The sequence below is a fragment of the Schistocerca gregaria genome, chromosome X (genome assembly GCF_023897955.1).
Source record: "Schistocerca gregaria isolate iqSchGreg1 chromosome X, iqSchGreg1.2, whole genome shotgun sequence".
In the NCBI taxonomy this organism is placed as follows: Eukaryota; Metazoa; Arthropoda; class Insecta; order Orthoptera; family Acrididae; genus Schistocerca; species Schistocerca gregaria.
Window position 1 is genome coordinate 116,971,001 of NC_064931.1, and position 18,478 is coordinate 116,989,478.

Sequence of the window (18,478 nt, forward strand, 5' to 3'; positions counted from 1 at the left end):
CTTCCAGAGTGCAAAACAGCATTTGCCACAGGAATGTCTCATTTCACCATGTTTAACACAGGGCACAAAGTTGATGTGATATAGAGGAAAATTAATCTTCCTTGCACAAAACAACTACCCATAAAATATTTGCAAACCTAGTTATTATGGCGAGAGTCTTGGAAGTTGATGTGTCTCCATCAAGAACCTTGTGCAATTCAAGCCATGAATTTTAGCTGGCATTAAAGTATCATTTGAAATTGTGGAGGAGGATGAGAAGGGAAAGGGGGGGGGGGGGGGGGGAGGTCCTAGCGTGGTGAACTTACATTCAACAAATAATGGAAACTGAAAAGTAGAAAAATTATCTTAGAGATATGTAATGCCCTACTTAACATATTGCAAACCTTCATATTAATAAATGCTAATAAAGAAAGCAATGATTAAAGAGAAATACATAAGCTGAGAGGGCAGTTTCATTGAATTATGATTTTTGTTGAGCACACACAGAATGGATCAGACAATATGCTGCCACACATTTTTATACTCAAATCAATAGACATCTTAAAAATCAACTACTATCACTGACAGAACAACGAATTTTAAAATATGGGACTTCAGTAGCAGCTGCCAAGAAATATTAAAATATTTTCGTCAAGTTTTGAAGACAGTCTTAATATCATGCTCATAAAGAGCAATTAAGAGCATGATTCCAACACCAAGCAGCAGGCCGAGGAACTGCAGGAGGCACTGGCACAACGAGCCGCCCTCCTTCGAGTGGCCGCTAGTAAGCTCTGGAATCTGAAACATTAGTTAATACGTAAATAATTAAGTGTCTCTACAGGAAAGCTACAAGTAATCTCAAAGAATATTCTGGTTTAATCAGTCAACAGTGTAATCATTTTGACTATTTAAATACAATGACACTGCAAAAGCTTAAGTGTCAGAGTTGCTAAGGATGGTTAAATCACACAAAACAGAAACTATCATTAAGTAGTTGTTGAAAATCTTGACATCAGGTGTTCATCACTTATCCTTGCACGCTGCCACACACATCTGCAAATTCTAGGAACACTGTATGGGGGTCTCCTATATGCAAGAGTCAACTCTGTACCTTACCACAGACACAGCACAGCACCAGCACTTAGAGAGAGAGAGAGAGAGAGAGAGAGAGAGGTACCTGAATGGGACAGAAATCAGTAGATGTTGTGCACACATCAAATGATTACGATATCACAAACTGAGCAAGTCAATAGTGTGTTGGTCCACCTCTAGCCCTTATGCAAGCAGCTATTCAGCTCGGCATTGATTGATAGAGCTGTTGGATGTCCTCCTGAGGATGTCCTCCTGAGGTATATCGTGCCAAATTCTTTTCAATTGGCACATCAGATCATTAGAACTGTGAGCTGGTTACAGCGCCCTGCCCATAATGCTCCAAATGTTCTCAATTGGGGGGAGATCCAGTGATCTTGCTCGCCAAGGTAGGCAAACATCAAAAAAAAGTAATAGAAACTCTTGCTGTGTGTGGGCGGGCATTATATTGCTGAAATGTGAGCTCAGGATGGCCAGCAGTGAATGGCAATAATATTGGGTGTAGTGTATCATCTACGTACCACTGTGCTGTACAGGTGCAACAGATGACAACTAAAGGGGTCCTGCTATGAAAAGAAATGGCACCCCAGACCATCAATCCTGGTTGTTGGACCATACGACAGTCAGAATGGTATCCTACCACTGTCTTCGGCCTAGAATCTCTGTGACTACAGTAGAACTGTCTTCAGTAATGAGTTCCGCTTTGAACTGGGTCCCAAAAATCAGTAAAGATCTGTCTGGTGATGACCCGGACTGTAGTAGGATACCAACCTGACTATTGCCTATCAAATGACCCAACTAGGAGTGATGGTCTGGGATGCCATTTCAATTCATTTCATAGCAGGACACCTTTGATCGTCATCTGCAGCATCCTTACAGTATGATGGTATGTCTACAATATTCTATGCCCCGTTTTGTTGCCCATATATTTCAACAATTTAATGCCTGCCCACATACGGCAAGAGTTTTTGCTCCTTGCATAATAGCGACAGGTGGACCAAGACATTACTGGCTTGCTCAATTTGTGAAGCTCTTTCTCTTGAATAAATCACACAATTTTTCTGAAATTGTAATCATTTGTTTGTTTGTATATGTACATCAAATCTCCTGATTTCCATCACATTTTGATAATTCCTTTGTGGTGTGTCATTTTTCTTTTGTCTTAAAGTGTATTTCATAAAAGTGAGGTGGTTATCTTGCAACACTAATACCAATAAAACATGCTAAATTCAAGATAATTATTCTCCTTAGCAGAGCTGGAAAAACACGGAATACCTGCTTACATATAAAAATTTGAAACGCCATAACGATTAGAATGGAACACCTAGCACTGTACAACATTTACGCGATTGCAGATGCAGAAAATACAAATTCCTAAATTAGTACTGACATCTGGTAATATGTGGTATGCAGCATTGCTATGGGGATAGAGAATTAATTTATAGTTGTTACAAGCTGGGAACTTCCCCCACAGGAATTACAATGAGCTGTACGGTCAACAGGTGCCCTCTTATGAATTCAAAATAAAATGAAAAACAATGAGAAGAAATTATCCTGTTGCATGACTATTCACGAGAAACACCACTCACAGAGCATGCACAGGGTACACTGAATATGCAACAGCAATATCAACATTCAGTGGCTGGTATGAACTAAGTGTGGACTCCGACTGAAGCAGCCTTACAGGTAAAATGTCAAGTATGTCCTCAATTGACATTCCCATTCAGTATGGTGGTTTACAGAAGCTCCCATTGCAAGCAACCCACAGTTCTTGAACAAAACACACACTTTTGTTATTGGAAAGTGATTGTATTCCTCTTAAAGAAAAAAATATTTTATTTAATCACACAAAAAGAGCATCATGTTCATGTATTTGGATTAGAGATTTTTGAATGTTCATTGACACGAATGAATAAAGGTTTGAAAATACTGACACACAATAAAAGTGGCTGTCAGTACAAAATATCTGTGGTAATTTACCAGCTCAATGCCCGACTTTTCTTGAGGTTGCCTTTGACTGTGCTGAGGAGCAATTGTGTTTTTATTTGGGGGAGGGGCAGGAAAAGTACTCATTCTCTAAAATGAGGCCAGTCCTCCTTGGTGTAGGAGCAACGTGCTATAGGAGGGAAGTGGCACACGGTTCTTCCTTTGCCTGCACAGCTGCTTGCCACTGCAGTCTTGGATCGAAACCACATCATATCTAGTGATGACTGTATCCATTCTTCCTGACTGTTCCTCTTCTCATGTTAGTTTCGTAGTAGGAAAAACATGGACTATGTGAACAAAAATGTTGATTATACTGTTCTTTTTCTACATCTACATCCATACTCCGCAAGCCACCTGACGGTGTGTGGCGGAGGGTACCCTGAGTACCTCTATCGGTTCTCCCTTCTATTCCAGTCTCGTATTGTACGTGGAAAGAAGGATTGTCGGTATGCTTCTGTGTGCGCTCTAATCTCTCTGATTTTATCCTCATGGTCTCTTCGCGGGATATACGTAAGAGTGAGCAATATACTGCTCGACTCTTTGGTGAAGGTATGTTCTCGAAACTTTAACAAAAGCCCGTACCGAGCTACTGAGCGTCTCTCCTGCAGTCTTCCACTGGAGTTTATCTATCATCTTTCGCGATTACTAAATGATCCTGTAACGAAGCGCGCTGCTCTCCGTTGGATCTTCTCTATCTCTTCTATCAACCCTACCTGGTGCGGATCCCACACTGCTGAGCAGTATTCAAGCATTGGGCGAACAAGCGTACTTTAACCTACTTCCTTTGTTGTCGGATTGCATTTCCTTAGGATTCTTCCAATGAATCTCAGTCTGGCATCTGCTTTACCGACGATCAACTTTATATGATCATTCCATTTCAAATCCCTCCTAATGCGTACTCCCAGATAATTTATGGAATTAACTGCTTCCAGTTGCTGACCTGCTATTTTGTAGCTAAATGATAGGGGACCTATCTTTCTATGTATTCGCAGCACATTACAGTTGTCTACATTGAGATTCAATTGCCATTCCCTGCACCATGCGTCAATTCGCTGCAGATCCTCCTGCATTTCAGTACAATTTTCCATTGTTACAACCTCTCGATACACCACAGCATCATCTGCAAAAAGCCTCAGTGAACTCCCGATGTCATCTACCAGGTCATTTATGTATATTGTGAATAGCAACGGTCCTATGACACTCCCCTGCGGCACACCTGAAATCACTCTTACTTCGGAAGACTTCTCTCCATTGACAATGACATGCTGCGTTCTGTTATCTAGGAACTCCTCAATCCAATCACACAATTTATCTGATAGTCCATATCCTCTTTCTTTGTTCATTAAACGACTGTGTGGAACTGTATCGAACGCCATGCGGAAGTTAAGAAACACGACCTCTACCTGTGAACCCGTGTCTATGGCCTTCTGAGTCTCGTGGACGAATAGCGCGAGCTGGGTTTCACACGACCGTCTTTTCCTAAACCCATGCTGATTCCTACAGACTAGATTTCTAGTCTCCAGAAAAGTTATTATACTCCAACACAATACATGTTCCTAAATTCTACAACTGATCGACGTTAGAGATATAGGTCTATAGTTCTGCACATCTGTTCGACGTCCCTTCTTGAAAATGGGGATGACCTGTGCCATTTTCCAATCCTTTGGAACGCTTCGCTCTTCTAGAGACCTACAGTACACCGCTCCAAGAAGGGGGGCAAGTTCCTTCACGTACTCACTGTAAAATCGAACTGGTATCCCATCTGGTCCAGCAGCCTTTCCTCTTTTGAGCGATTTTAATTGTTTCTCTATCCCTCTGTCGTCTATTTCGATATCTACCAATTTGTCATCTGTGCGACAATCTAGAGAAGGAACTACAGTGCAGTCTTCCTCTGTGAAACAGCTTTGGAAGAAGACATTTAGTATTTCAGCCTTTAGTCTGTCATCCTCTGTTTTAGTACCATTTTGGTCACAGAGTGTCTGGACATTTTGTTTTGAGCCACCTACCGCTTTGACACAGGACCAAAATTTCTTAGGATTTTCCGCCAAGTCAGTACATAGAACTTTACTTTCGAATTCATTGAACGCCTCTCGCATAGCCCTCCTCACACTACATTTCGCTTCGCGTAATTTTTGTTTGTCTGCAAGGCTTTGGCTATGTTTATGTTTGCTGTGAAGTTCCCTTTGCATCCGCAGCAGTTTTCTAACTCAGTTGTTGTACCACGGTGGCTCTTTTCCATCTCTTACGATTTTGCTTGGCACATACTCATCTAACGCATGTTGTAAAATGGTTTTCTGCAGCCTCATTCATTGTTGCACTATATTAAAAAGAATCCAACTGATTCTGGGCAGCAATGTGTTACTGAGGATGAAACAGGGATCCATGACTTCATTAAAATGTAATCAAGCCCCAAATGATGCAAAACAGATTTCATCTGCTGGAAAGACTGAAACTGAAAAGGAGAAAGAAATAACTGGCAAATGGTATGAAAGTTCCTGGACTAACTTGAGAAAAAATGAGCAAATAGAGGATTACAAAAGATTAAATATCATCTTTCCTCATGGCAATGTAGTTGCCCACAAACATGACATCCACTTTTCGTGATATTTACATCACACAAAGTGGTGAATTTTGGAGCAATGAAGGTTTTGACCACTTCCACACTGAAATGGTTTGGTAGACAATAAGAGCAAGTGAGAGCACATGGACATGAAATTTCAGTCAATTAGTTTAAACATAGGTGATGTATGATGTGAATCACAAATGATCAGCATGTGGGCACATATATAATGAAAATTCTAAACATGTCAGCTTTGTAAACTTGTCGACACACTGTACATCATATCAAGATATCACATACACGTTTCATGGAACATGAACATAATTACAAACTCTTACAGAATAATAGATCATTTATAGAATAGAATCCAGTATTGGTAGTGCAATGAAGGTATAGCAGAAAAATCTCCTCCTTTGTCCCTAAAATTCTACTAATCTTTTCAACCATGTCTGCATGTATCTCTCATCCTTTGTCCCAGCCCACTCATCCACTTTCTAGCACATATTTACAATCACGAGGCATTCTTCATATTTATTTATGTAAATCACTTATATTATTTGTGCACTAGATAAGTTGTCAGCTACAATGTTTTTTAATTGTAGTACAGTTAGGACTGATAATCTAATGTGACATGTTGTTGTTGTTGTTGTTGTTGTTGTTGTCTTCAGTCCTGAGACTGGTTTGATGCAGCTCTCCATGCTATTCTGACCTGTGCAAGCTTCATCATCTCCCGGTACCTACTGCAACCTACATCCTTCTGAATCTGCTTAGTGTATTCATCTCTTGGTCTCCCTCTACGATTTTTACCCTCCAAGCTGCCCTCCAATACTAAATTGGTGATCCCTTGATGCCTCAGAAAATGTCATACCCACCGATCCCTTCTTCTAGTCAAGTTGTGCCACAAACTTCTCTTCTCCCCAATTCTGTTCAATACCTCCTCATTAGTTATGTGATCTACCCATCTAATCTTCAGCATTCTTCTATAGCACCACATTTCGAAAGCTCCTATTCTCTTCTTGTCTCAACTATTTATTGTCCATGTTACACTTCCATACATGGCTACACTCCATACAAATACTTTCAGAAATGACTTCCTGACATTCGGTGCAAACTGTTCTCTCCCTTTCTGACAACTCAACTTACACTCTACATTTCTTCTGTTGCCTTGGATCACTATAAAAAGTCAACTACTCTGTAAATCTAAACAACAGATTGTAATGTCTGTTCCAAAGTTATTCACCAGCATGCTGTCATCTTTGATGACACTAGCCCATTACTTTCCAAAGAGAATCATTTAAGAGAAAACCTGTTAACAAGATAACTAAGTACTATAGTTTCTATTTATGTTAATATGCTTCAAACAATTTACACTACCTCTGCTCCTCAGTTAAGCCAGAATTTCATAGCACACTGACCATGGCATTATTTCTAATCAACCATTCATTTTAGTTCACAAAAATGTATCTTCAAAAACCACAAACCTCAGGACATAGTCAGTAACAACGAAGTGTCTTTTCAGGTAAGGAAAATCAAACAAACTGCAGATATTCTACAGTTGCTTAACTAAAATCGGTGTAATAAATCTGTGTGTCACTTTAATATTTACTGGTTAGTACAATTTGTAGTTTGCTATAAAATCACAAAAATGTGTTTTACGTGCCACACAGTCTAGTATCAATGCAATCTATTTGACAACAGCTACCCTACAGGCAAATTTTACTTAAAAAAAAATAAATCAAAATATCAAGTTCAAATTATTACCATGAAACATTAAGAAAGCCACAAGTTACTGAGCACATGGATTAATAGTGTACCTCACAACTTATGGTAGGTGATCTGATTCAGATACGTATGTCTTCTGAAAACTAATAAAATTAGGAAGTAAGCACTTCACAAATTTATTTTATGATGCAACCTACCATGTCAACAAGGCCTATGTACAAAAAAAGTCCTCCTGCTAGTGCAAACACCCATGAAGTGGCTGACGAATTCTGGCCTAATACCAATCCAATCACCATCCCGAACAGACAGAGGATAGATGACAATAAATTGTAAAATACTGCTTGCTTTGGACTCATCCCTGCTTTCAGTAGCACAGCAAAATCACCTGCAAATATCAAACAGTGAACGAAACATCAATCAAAAATTATTGCAATTATTAACATGAATGGAAATAGGTGTCTAATACAGAGATGTTCTGTAGCTATATGGTTTACACACTAACAGATATTCTGAAAATAAATGTTGAAACTCTAAGTGGTCAGTAACGCTCTAAACAGTCAGTAACTAGAAATGAATTTCCCAGATTACAATCTCTTCCGCACACGCGCGCGCACACACACACACACACACACACACACACACACACACACACACACACACAATAAAACTTATTATTAAAAATAGGTTTGAGGAGAAAAATAATGGCATAAATTGTTCATTAGCATATTCACCTGCGACTTTCTTTTCTATGAGCTGTAATAAACCTGTACAAAAATGAATGGCAACATATTGGTGAAATAGCATACAGACAAATTTTGGAGACTTTTTTAATCTGTACCTAATTTTTCTTCACATAAAAACCATGTATCTTTAATAAATTATAATGTGTCAAGGAGCTGTTAATTAAGAACTGCTACTATACCTGATAATATTATGAATTGCAATCTCTTCAATGTGCCTTGTGATTTCAACACACATAGCCACAGAATAACAAAATTATATGGAAATCTTTTTTATTATGGAAGTTAAAACCTATCCTGTCAAACAGTCACTCTGCATGTGAAATATTGAGCTTTCACTAATGTCACCAGACCTATAACTAGCTATCTCGCTCTATTCCTTGAATGGATATCTTACCAATACAATATTGCAGAGACATGGCTTAACCACAGCCATTTCTCAGCAATATCCTTCCTTCCAGGAGTGTTACTCTTGCAAGTTTTTCAGGAGAACTTCTGTGAAGTTTGAAGGTATAAGAGGAGGTATTGGTGGGAGTAATGCTATTAGGACAGATCTTGAGATGTGCTTGGGTAGCTCAGTCAGTAGAGCATTTGCCCACGAAAGGCAAATGTCCTCAGGTTCGAGTCTTGGTCTGGCACACAGTTTTAATCTGTCAGGAAGTTTCAATGACAGTCATGTTGTGACAGTGGGTGGGATTGGTAATAGTCTGGATAAGAATGGGGCAAAGATAACTTTTGAGAATCTTGGGGGCAACATGCATTTTGATGAGTTTTTTCAGTGTAATGCTACTGAATGGCAGAGCTTTCCAGAATTCAGTGACTGGAACTGGAGTTTACCTTACTTCTATGGCAGATAGGACAGTTAGATAATAACTTTAGTTCGATTAACATGCATCTTTACTAGCATTACGTTTTTATGGTTCAAGTAGTTCGCCCAGTGGCTACAAGAAAAGAAAACTTCACATCATAACAGGTATTCCATCACATTAGGGGGTAGCATGGGAAAGTCCACAGAGCATCGCCTTCAAAGTAGAGGTAGGGTGAGGTGAGGAACGTGGGGGTGGGGGTGGGGGGGGAGGATGTGTTGTTGCCAGATGCATGTAGAGATCCCTCTGCGTACTCAAATCTTCTTCACAGGTTTCCTTTGTGCATGGGGAAATTGCTGTTTATGCTGCACGTAACATCTTTAACACAGACTGAGATCCCAAATTTTTTAGTAAAATTGTGTTGGAAAGCCTTGCAGTAATGTTTTACTACCTGACAATGAAGATTTGAATATAATCCGTTTTTAAGTTAAGGGTTTTCCTCAACATACTTGACACTGTGTTACCTTCTACTTAGAATAATAATACCACCTGGACACCTCAATAATAACTTTTTAGGCAGTGCATGTAGAATAGTGACATACATTATTTTCTTTTTTCATTTATTTTCAACAGCAACTTTCCCAACAAAAATGCAAGAAAGCAAGAGTACATTAATATATTAAACATTCAATTATGTCTCATTAGCTAGTATGTTCATCATAGTTTGATTACTAATGGGTTGTCGCACCATGAGGCACTACTCTTAATCTTGGGGAATATAAAGAAATAAATAAATGAGGATACAGAGTTCAAGAACTTAAAAGTCGCTAACCACTTTTAATATATCCATTCATTCAACTCTTGAAGGACAATCAGTGGCAGACAGCGTCCAGCGCAGCTCTACAATATATTCACAGAAGCAGATAAATGTTTACTATGTAATTGATTATGAGGTCATTGTAAGCAGAATATAAGGGTGAGAAACTAAATTTGTATTGACCTAATTAAAGGCACTACGATGCTGTTCACCTTATTCAATTTAAGAAAACCAAAATGAGATAGCTGAATGAGAATTTAAATCAAGCTCCTTCGAAAACCAGTCATAAAAATTAACCACATTTCGTGAAAGCTGCTTTTCATTAAGGTACATAAAACACATTTCCAATAGTGCCAGACAGTCATTGTGGATAATGCAAGGCAAAAGAATGCAAGAGAATGGGATAATTGTATAAGAGATTAAGACACAATCAAGAAACATCTGTAGTAGGCAAAACTAAGGCAAGGTCTTTGAAGAAATGTTATTAGAATAACCAATTTTTATCTTTCCTTGGAATACAATGACAAGTTACATATTAAAGATTGAAAACACCTCCTCAGTTGTAAGTTTGTTGTTGTTGTTGTTGTTGTTGTTGTTATTTAATGCTCAGATCACAACTGGTTTCAGACTATTCCATGTCTATCATCAGGTAAGAGTATGGAAATAAACAAGACAAATGGTTCAAATGGGTCTGAGCACTATGGGACTTAACATCTGAGGTCATCAGTCACGTAGAACTTAGAACTACTTAAACCTAACTAACCTAAGGACATCACACACATCCATGCCCAAGGCAGGATTCAAACCTGTGATCGTAGCGCTCGCGCGGTTCCAGACTGAAGCGCCTAGAACCGCTCGACCACAGTGGCTAGCTAAACAAGACACCAAAGCTACTAATACTACTAATTTTTACACACAGTAGTATATATGAGAAAACAAAAACGAAGTACTACATAACATTTTTAGAAAACAGTGGTTGGGCTAGGTGCAAGAACATCAGGATACTTACATTTTGTGCTGTGACCCCGAGTGCCATGGTGGAGACTATGGGATGCAGTGTAGTACCACTGAGCACAAAGCACAGAGTAACATACATGAAGGCGGAAGTAAACTTTGGTAAAAAAGACTGGCAAAAGTACTGCCATCTGTTGATGGGAAGAATAATGTGGGATCAACTAGCCCAGCAGTTCAAAGTTTGAATTAGTGATTTACATGTAAAAAGGAAATAATTACAAAAAAGCTACACGACAAGAGTTAAGAGTACATAATGAGTGGTAAAGGAACGTACTGAAACAGGGGCAGTAGCATAGTCATGAGCTAAAAGAACACACACATATATCACTCCTGTTAAAAATCATCTTGCTACTTATCAAAACAGAAAGTAGTTAAACTGTGAAGTGCTCACTGTTAAAACCCCATACAATTTAATAGCTAGTAGCAATAACAATAAAGGGACACTGAAATAGGAGCAATACAACAATGTAATAAAACAACTAACTAAAAGCTGGTGACTCAACAATGATTATGTAAGTTGACGTGACACAAATTTTACATCATGAATGACAGGTAAATTTGAATTTAGTGAGGACTCAAATAATGATGCACAACAACGAACCATGGCCACTGGCTAAAAAACTAAAAATATGCAAATTTCTATAGGAAATAGTCATATGCTGTTTAGTAGGTAACTCAAATTAAGGGCCATCAAAGTAATGACAAAAAGACTGGCCCTGTTAAGAAGAATATCTGTGTAATGTACAATAAACAGAAACCAGAAGAAGGAGGAAATGAGGTGGGATAGTGCTTCAAAAAAGAGAAGTATTTCAGAAGGTCCCATGAGCAGATGGCAGTACTTTTGCCAATCTGGTTTACCAATTTACTTCCTCCTTCATGTATGCTTCTCAATGCTCTGCACTTGCTGGCGGTACACTGCGTCCTATACTCTCCATCGTGGCACTCAAGGTCACAGCACAAAATGTAAATGTCCTAGTGTTCTTTCCATACTTCTTTGCTCGGGCGTCGTCTGTCATGTTGTCTGGAGTTGCTTTGGCACTGACTTGTGACTTACTGCACCTAGCCCGACTGCTGTTTTCTAAAAATGTTACATGCTACTTCTTTTTTGTTTTCTTTTCTCATGTGTACTATTGCGTGTAAAAAATATTATTAGCTTTGGTATCTTGTTTATTTTCAGTATCACAACTGATGATGTGCATGTAATAGCCCGAAACTGGTCATGGTCTAAGCATTGAAAAATAAAAACATATCTTACATCTGAAGTGGTAATATATTACATATATTACCGACATTACCTGATTATACATTGTGTATTGTAGGTAAACTGAACACCAGCAATATATTTTTCTTGTAGAACATGTTTTTGAGAGAACACTGGAAACTAATAAAAAGAAAACTGTCTGACTAATTAAAATCTGTGATGCGTAACGATTTGCATGGTTATGATCACTGTTGTATTATGTAACAAAATTGAAAATGTAATACACAAAAGAGAAGTTGCCCATTCTTTGAACACAAGTTATTAACAAATTCACAGTTCTGTTATTGAAATCACTCTTCAGCTGACCAGGCAACAGATTCCTTTTGCAGAAGATAAAAACTGTGGCCATTGGGTGACTATTATCTCCCCTAGTGCTGTGTGGGGTCTACAGTTACATCCATTATCCAAATATAGAAAAGAAGAAAGAGTAGAATTTAATGTCCAGCTGAAAGAGTGGCCATTAGAGATGGAGCACAAGCTCAGATTATGAAAGGATGGGGTAGGAAATCTGTTGTGCCCTTTTTAAATGAACCATCCCAGTATTAATGACACCCTGGCAGTGAAATTACTAATTTAATTTATTATCGAGTGGTTGATGGTATGTTTTGTTTTGTGCGTAATTTCAGTGAAAGTTTTCTTATGTAATCATGCTTCTGATGCAGTGGTACTGTGTTTCACTAAGTAAAATGAAGTATTGTATTGGTCATTCAATATTACAGATTTAAAAATGGGACAATTTCATGGGGGAATTTTTAGTTCTTTCATCCTCAGAGATTACAGTTTTTAAGTGGTGTGTTTGGTAGCTACAAGTTCTCCAATTCTTGCAGTTTCTATTTCTTTTTCCAAACTGTTAGCCTTCTCTTTAATTTTCCATACACTACACATTTATCGGAAGTATAAGGAGTTTTTTTTTTCTGAACCTTCTTGAGAAGTTAAGTTTGATTTTATACAATTAATATTTATTGGAGAGTTGCATGAAACTAGCCTTCAGACTACTAGCAGCAGCAGCAGCAGCAGCAGCAGTAGGATTATATGCCTTTAGAACTTAATACTTTTGTGTTATACTTCTGGTGATGTTTATATTCTGAAGATTGCTATGTAACTAAAGTCTATAAAAGTGAAAACAGCCCTTGTATGAACTATAATCACTGAGGAGATACATAGGTATAAGTCTTGTGGTGTCAGTTAAAGAAATATATTACATTATGTATAAGGATGTAACATATTAAGTGTCCATAAAAGCAACTGTAGCAATCATATCTATGTTTACAAGGCTTATAATGACCTGTTGGTGGCACAATGAGGGGCATTCATTTCTTGTATTGTGACACTGTGAAAAGCACCAATCTGACCATGGCCTTTGCTTGAACTGCATAAGAGAAAGTGTCTTCATTCAGATGCAAATTATGAATTGGAAGGAGAAACATGATGTGTTTTTTGGTTTGCCCATAGATGTTTAGAGAAACTTGAAATACACTGCTCTCAAGGTTGGACTTTACTACTTATGAACTGATATCTTATTATAGAACAGCCACATGAAATTACATTGGACACTACAGCATTTTCTTTTACCTGATCTTATTCTAAGTAATGTAAGCATATGTTACTGCTGTTCATGGGATGACGTAGCTAGATTAATGTTTACCATCTAGGTTTTATCCCTGTTCTTAAGGCATGCTCAAACATTTTTTAATTTTTATTTCTGTACTCTCCTCTGATGTATTTTATATTAATTATCAAATTTATTATGCCTAATGTCAGTCACTAGATTACTTACTGCTTGATATCAGTTAAGGAAACTCTAAAAGCAGAAGAGATCTATGCTTGGAAAGAAAGTTATTTTGTGTTTTATCTCATATGAATTCCACACACAAATATTATTCGAGAGTTGGAACTTTAATAGTGGCAACTATTTATTTACAGCTTGTACAAAACAGATACATGTTTCAAAGTTTTATTTACCGTCAAAGTAGTCATCAGCATTTTGTATAACCCGTTGCCAGTGATATGTAAGTTGTAGGATACTCTTAGCAGTTCCAGTAGTGTTGACAGTTCGAGCGGCGCAGTCTATTGCCCCATGAATTTGTTGCAGTTTTGAAGTGAATGCCGTGAAGTGTTTCCTTCAGTTTAGAAATCGAGTTGAACTCGAGAGGACTTAAGTCAGGGGAGTGCAGTACGTGGTATAGCACATAGCAGCCCCATCAGTCAAACAAATCAGTAACAACTTGCACTGTACGTGCTTGAGCATTGTCCTGCAAAATGATGGTCAAGTCCTGCAGAAAGTGTTATCACTTCTGTCTCTAAGCTGGCCAGAGGTTGTGTTCCAAAAATGAACAGCATAAAGACAGAAGTGATGACACTTTCTGAAGGACCTGACCATCATTTTGCAGGACAATGCTCAAGCACGTACAGTGCAAGTTGTTACTGATTTGTTTGACTGATGGGGCTGCTGAGTGCTATCCCACCTACCGCACTCCCCTGACTTAAGCCCTCGGAAACACTTCACAGCATTCGCTTCATAACTGCTACAAATTCATTGAGCAACAGACTGCGCCACTTGAGCTGTCAACAAAACTAGCACGGCTAAGAGTATCCTACAACTTACACATCACTGGTAACGTGTTCTACACAATGTGTAGGATTTTAAATTAAGTCATTAACAATGTGCCTTTCACTACGTGACTTTGCAAATTATTTTACTGCGGACAGTAAACTTACTCCTAATTCTGTTAACAATTTCTTTCCTCATTTGTCCTTTTAAAGAAAAAGTCAAATTTTAGCATGACAGGTTGTTCCAGAGGTGCCTCTAGTTATTTTTTATTGCAGCTTAAAGCTTTGAAGTTTTCATCCACTGTAGTTCATTTCATGCTGGCTCCCTCCTCATGTTCCTCACTCGTGTGTCGTATGTATTTGTGTCTGAACTGACACCCACTTCAAGTCCCAGCCTTTGGCAGCGGTGATCCCATCACAATAATACCCTATACATGAATTAGTAAAGACTCACATGGGTTTGACTTCATGAAATATGAAGTAAATTTATGTACATCAGTAGGCCATACACCAGTTTTGTACTCAATCATCCATTTCTCAGGTGCAGTTAGTTTCCATATAGATTAAAATAATAGTTAGCAAAACCACTTTTTAATGAAGGATGAGATTACATACAATTACAGGCCAGTATCCTTCATCAAACATTTTTTGAGAAGGCAATGTGCAAGTATTGTAACACATCTTAGAATGCTTAATTTGTAGTCAGATAAAGGAGCAGCAACAAGTAATGGAATTTAATCTTTAGTATGTGAGGCACTTGCAGAGCTAAATAATAAGTTCTGGGCAGTAGGTATCATCATCATCATCATCTTTTCTTTTTGTGTGGATCACACTACACTTCTGCACAAGTTATAACATTATAAAATTAGGAGAAAAGTTGAACAATGGCTCATTTCATATCTAGGAAGTACGAAAAAGAACTCTGTTTTCCACTGTCAACAAACAGACGACATATTTGTGGACTGGAATGTTGTAAAGTGAGGTAGTCTCAGAGTCCCATTCTGGGTCCATTAATATGGTAGATGATTTAAAAAAATTCTATCTGCAAATAACACAAGTGCTACTATAAGAAAAACTGAGATATAATGCAAATGATTCAGTAATGGATAACATTACCTTATGACTTGTAAGAAAGAGTGTGTGATGCTTAACTGCTATCAAACACAGTGCATACAGTATTTAACATGGAACTCTTGTAGAGATGAATGTTTACTGTCACTAAGGTGATCAAATAATCAATGACTTTTAATATTTTAAATTGTTAAGACTGAATGTGGATTAATTCAAGATCTTGTGCAAATGTAGAATTCTGCCATCTTTACTACGAAAATATGCTCCACTGTCCTCGATATTCAAATGCGAAAGATTATTTACTTTGCATACTTTCATTTTATTATATACTGTAGTATCATATTTTGGTGCACTTACAAAGAATATTTTTAGCCCAGAAAAAGGCAGTCAGAAAATATTTGGTTTCAGTTAATGAACTTTCATTACTACACTCAGAATCCTAGAGCTGTGTCATCCTTGTAGATATAGTTCCTCACTGGATTGATGGACTCATTAAAAAGGAACCGACACAGTGTCATTCGGCAAATATTTGACACAGGAATAATTTGCACTTGGACAGCACATCTTCAACCACTGCAGAGCAAACTATGTACTATTTCACAGGTACCATTTTCAATAGGTTTGAAGCTGTATGGAAAAATTTCCATTATAAATTACAGATTTTCACAACTAGCTTGAAGGGCTTCCTGTGGCATACTCCATTAGTCTGTACAGGATTCCTTCACTTTAATGTGAAGTCTTGCACTTTCACTACACCACCATGGCATGTTTACAATTTTTATAGCCTTCTTTATGGTTTTTAAAATTTTATTATCAACAGAATTATTTAATGATTTATGTCATGACCAAGCATCTTTGACCAGTTTGGTCTCAAGGAACCTGGTGCATTAAATTCTAAGCATGCAGTGCATTACTATGAAGCATATTATGATACAGCCTATTTCAGTTATCTAAATAATAGGTTATAATTTTAAAAGGCTATGTAAATAATTCAATACACAGAACCACATGAGAATCAAACAACAGCACATTCAGTAATGTATGTTCCTGCAAACAAGAATGTGAGCTTTTGTTTACCCACTCTCAAAATTAAACTTCATGAAGGTGACTAAATATAAAATAAAGCATGTTTACAAAACACCAACCTATCATAATAGAAAACATATGTATAAATAATTCAATATTAACCAAATTATGAGTAATGTGTGGACTTTGGCACTGAAAGTTAACACATTCCTGAACAAGGGACAGTGAGACAGGGTGATGATATATTTCACTTCAGTTTTTACATTACGACTCTTGAATACACCTGCTCTTTCTGGCAAGCAAAACAATATAAAATTTAAGCTGGTTTTTCTCAAATACATTGAAAAATATAAGAATAAATGTTCATTTAAAATGGTCTCATGTTTGTTGCCTTATCCAGTCATTCTGACTTGGATTTTCTAAGGATCCCTAAGCACAATCCAGGTGGTTAGCAGGATGGTCCCTACTCAATGAACATGGTCTTCATTCTTTTTGGCCATAATTAAGCTTTGCAAATGATGCAAATTCTTATAAAAACAGTCTACTACAATAATCTTCTTTCTGACATTTTACAGATCAAAGTCTTGGTACTTTTAATTTTTTTGCTCTAAAAGATATGATATGCAATGACACCTTCAATGATCATGTGCCATACATAAACATGTCCAATGGATTACAAATAACTCAATACTGCATATTTTTTCTAAAATGCTGAAGATTGTAAGTAGCAATCTACCATTCTATCTCTTTTTTCATTTTATTTCAACTTGTGGTAGTCATATTTCATTTTCATTAATCTTTTCTGTTGGTTGGTTGGTTCATGGGATTAAAAGGGACCAGACTACTACGGTCATCGGTCAATCTTTTCTGTTAAGACTGAATAGGTATTACTATGTTTTAGATGGCTTGCTGATCAGAGTCTTATCCATTGTTTGTTGTCCACTTCAGTACAGTGACTGCACTAATTTAAAATGTCCTTGCTCATTTTCAGATCACAAAAGCACATTTCTTAACATATTATCCAAACATTATCCTGTTGCACTAAATTTAGTTACCGCAAATCTCTTCTTGATGGAGTGAAAAGTAAAATCCCTTCAGACACCATTCTCAACTGTGCTTCTGATATGTAGCATCGGCGGTAGCAATAAAGAACATTATTTTGGGTACGAGCAAACTCATTTATTTCAGTTTGCTCCAGCAACTGAGTTTCTTGAGCAGTTCAAAGCAAAGTGAGTTTCTTTCAGAGGTTCCAGTATATAGACTCAATAACATGCATTATATGAATGTGGTTTTACATTCATTAATAATAAATATTAGCCCTAACTTAACAACAGTTCATTTGTGTTTATGATTTTTGTTGTTCCCCTACTCCTCAACCCCCAGTAACAACTGTACAGCTTCAAAGCTGTTTAATGATTTGTACCACACTTTTCCCTATAAAGAAGTCAGATACCACTCTCTTTCAGAAACAGGAAACTCATACCATCTATTTCATCCTGTAAAAGGTTACATGCAACAAAATTAACTTCACAATTTGTATGTTCCCTTTTGCCATCATTATACACTCACGCTCATAAATTTAGGATAATTGCAGAATGTGATGCCACACAGGGAACACACACAACACAGATCTGTAAGTCCATCATATTGGTGATAAGTTGACAAAACCGTGCTGAAACACATATGCTACAAAATGCCACTGTTTCCTGCGCACGTACCCTGACATCAGTATGGGATATGATCACCATGCACACGTACACAGACCGCACAACGGGTTGGCATACTCTTTATCAGGTGGCTGAGCAGTTGCTGGGGTATACCTTCCCATTCTTGCACCAGTGCCTGTCGGAGCTCCTC

The 18,478-nt window shown here is 37.6% G+C and overlaps 1 protein-coding gene across 6 annotated transcripts in view; it reads right to left on the bottom strand.

Moving 5' to 3' along the window:
- Window positions 1-267: 267 nt before the first annotated feature.
- LOC126297790 (zinc transporter foi) overlaps window positions 268-18,478 on the bottom strand; it is a 176,720-nt gene continuing 158,509 nt past the window's right edge. For all 6 annotated transcript variants that reach the window (XM_049988992.1, XM_049988994.1, XM_049988993.1 and 3 more), the window contains 2 exons: window positions 7,534-7,721; window positions 268-777 (listed from right to left, as the gene is read on the bottom strand). In XM_049988992.1, coding sequence (XP_049844949.1) covers window positions 631-777; window positions 7,534-7,721 — 335 coding nt within the window. In that variant the 3' untranslated portion in view covers window positions 268-630. The remainder of the gene's footprint in view (window positions 778-7,533; window positions 7,722-18,478) is intronic.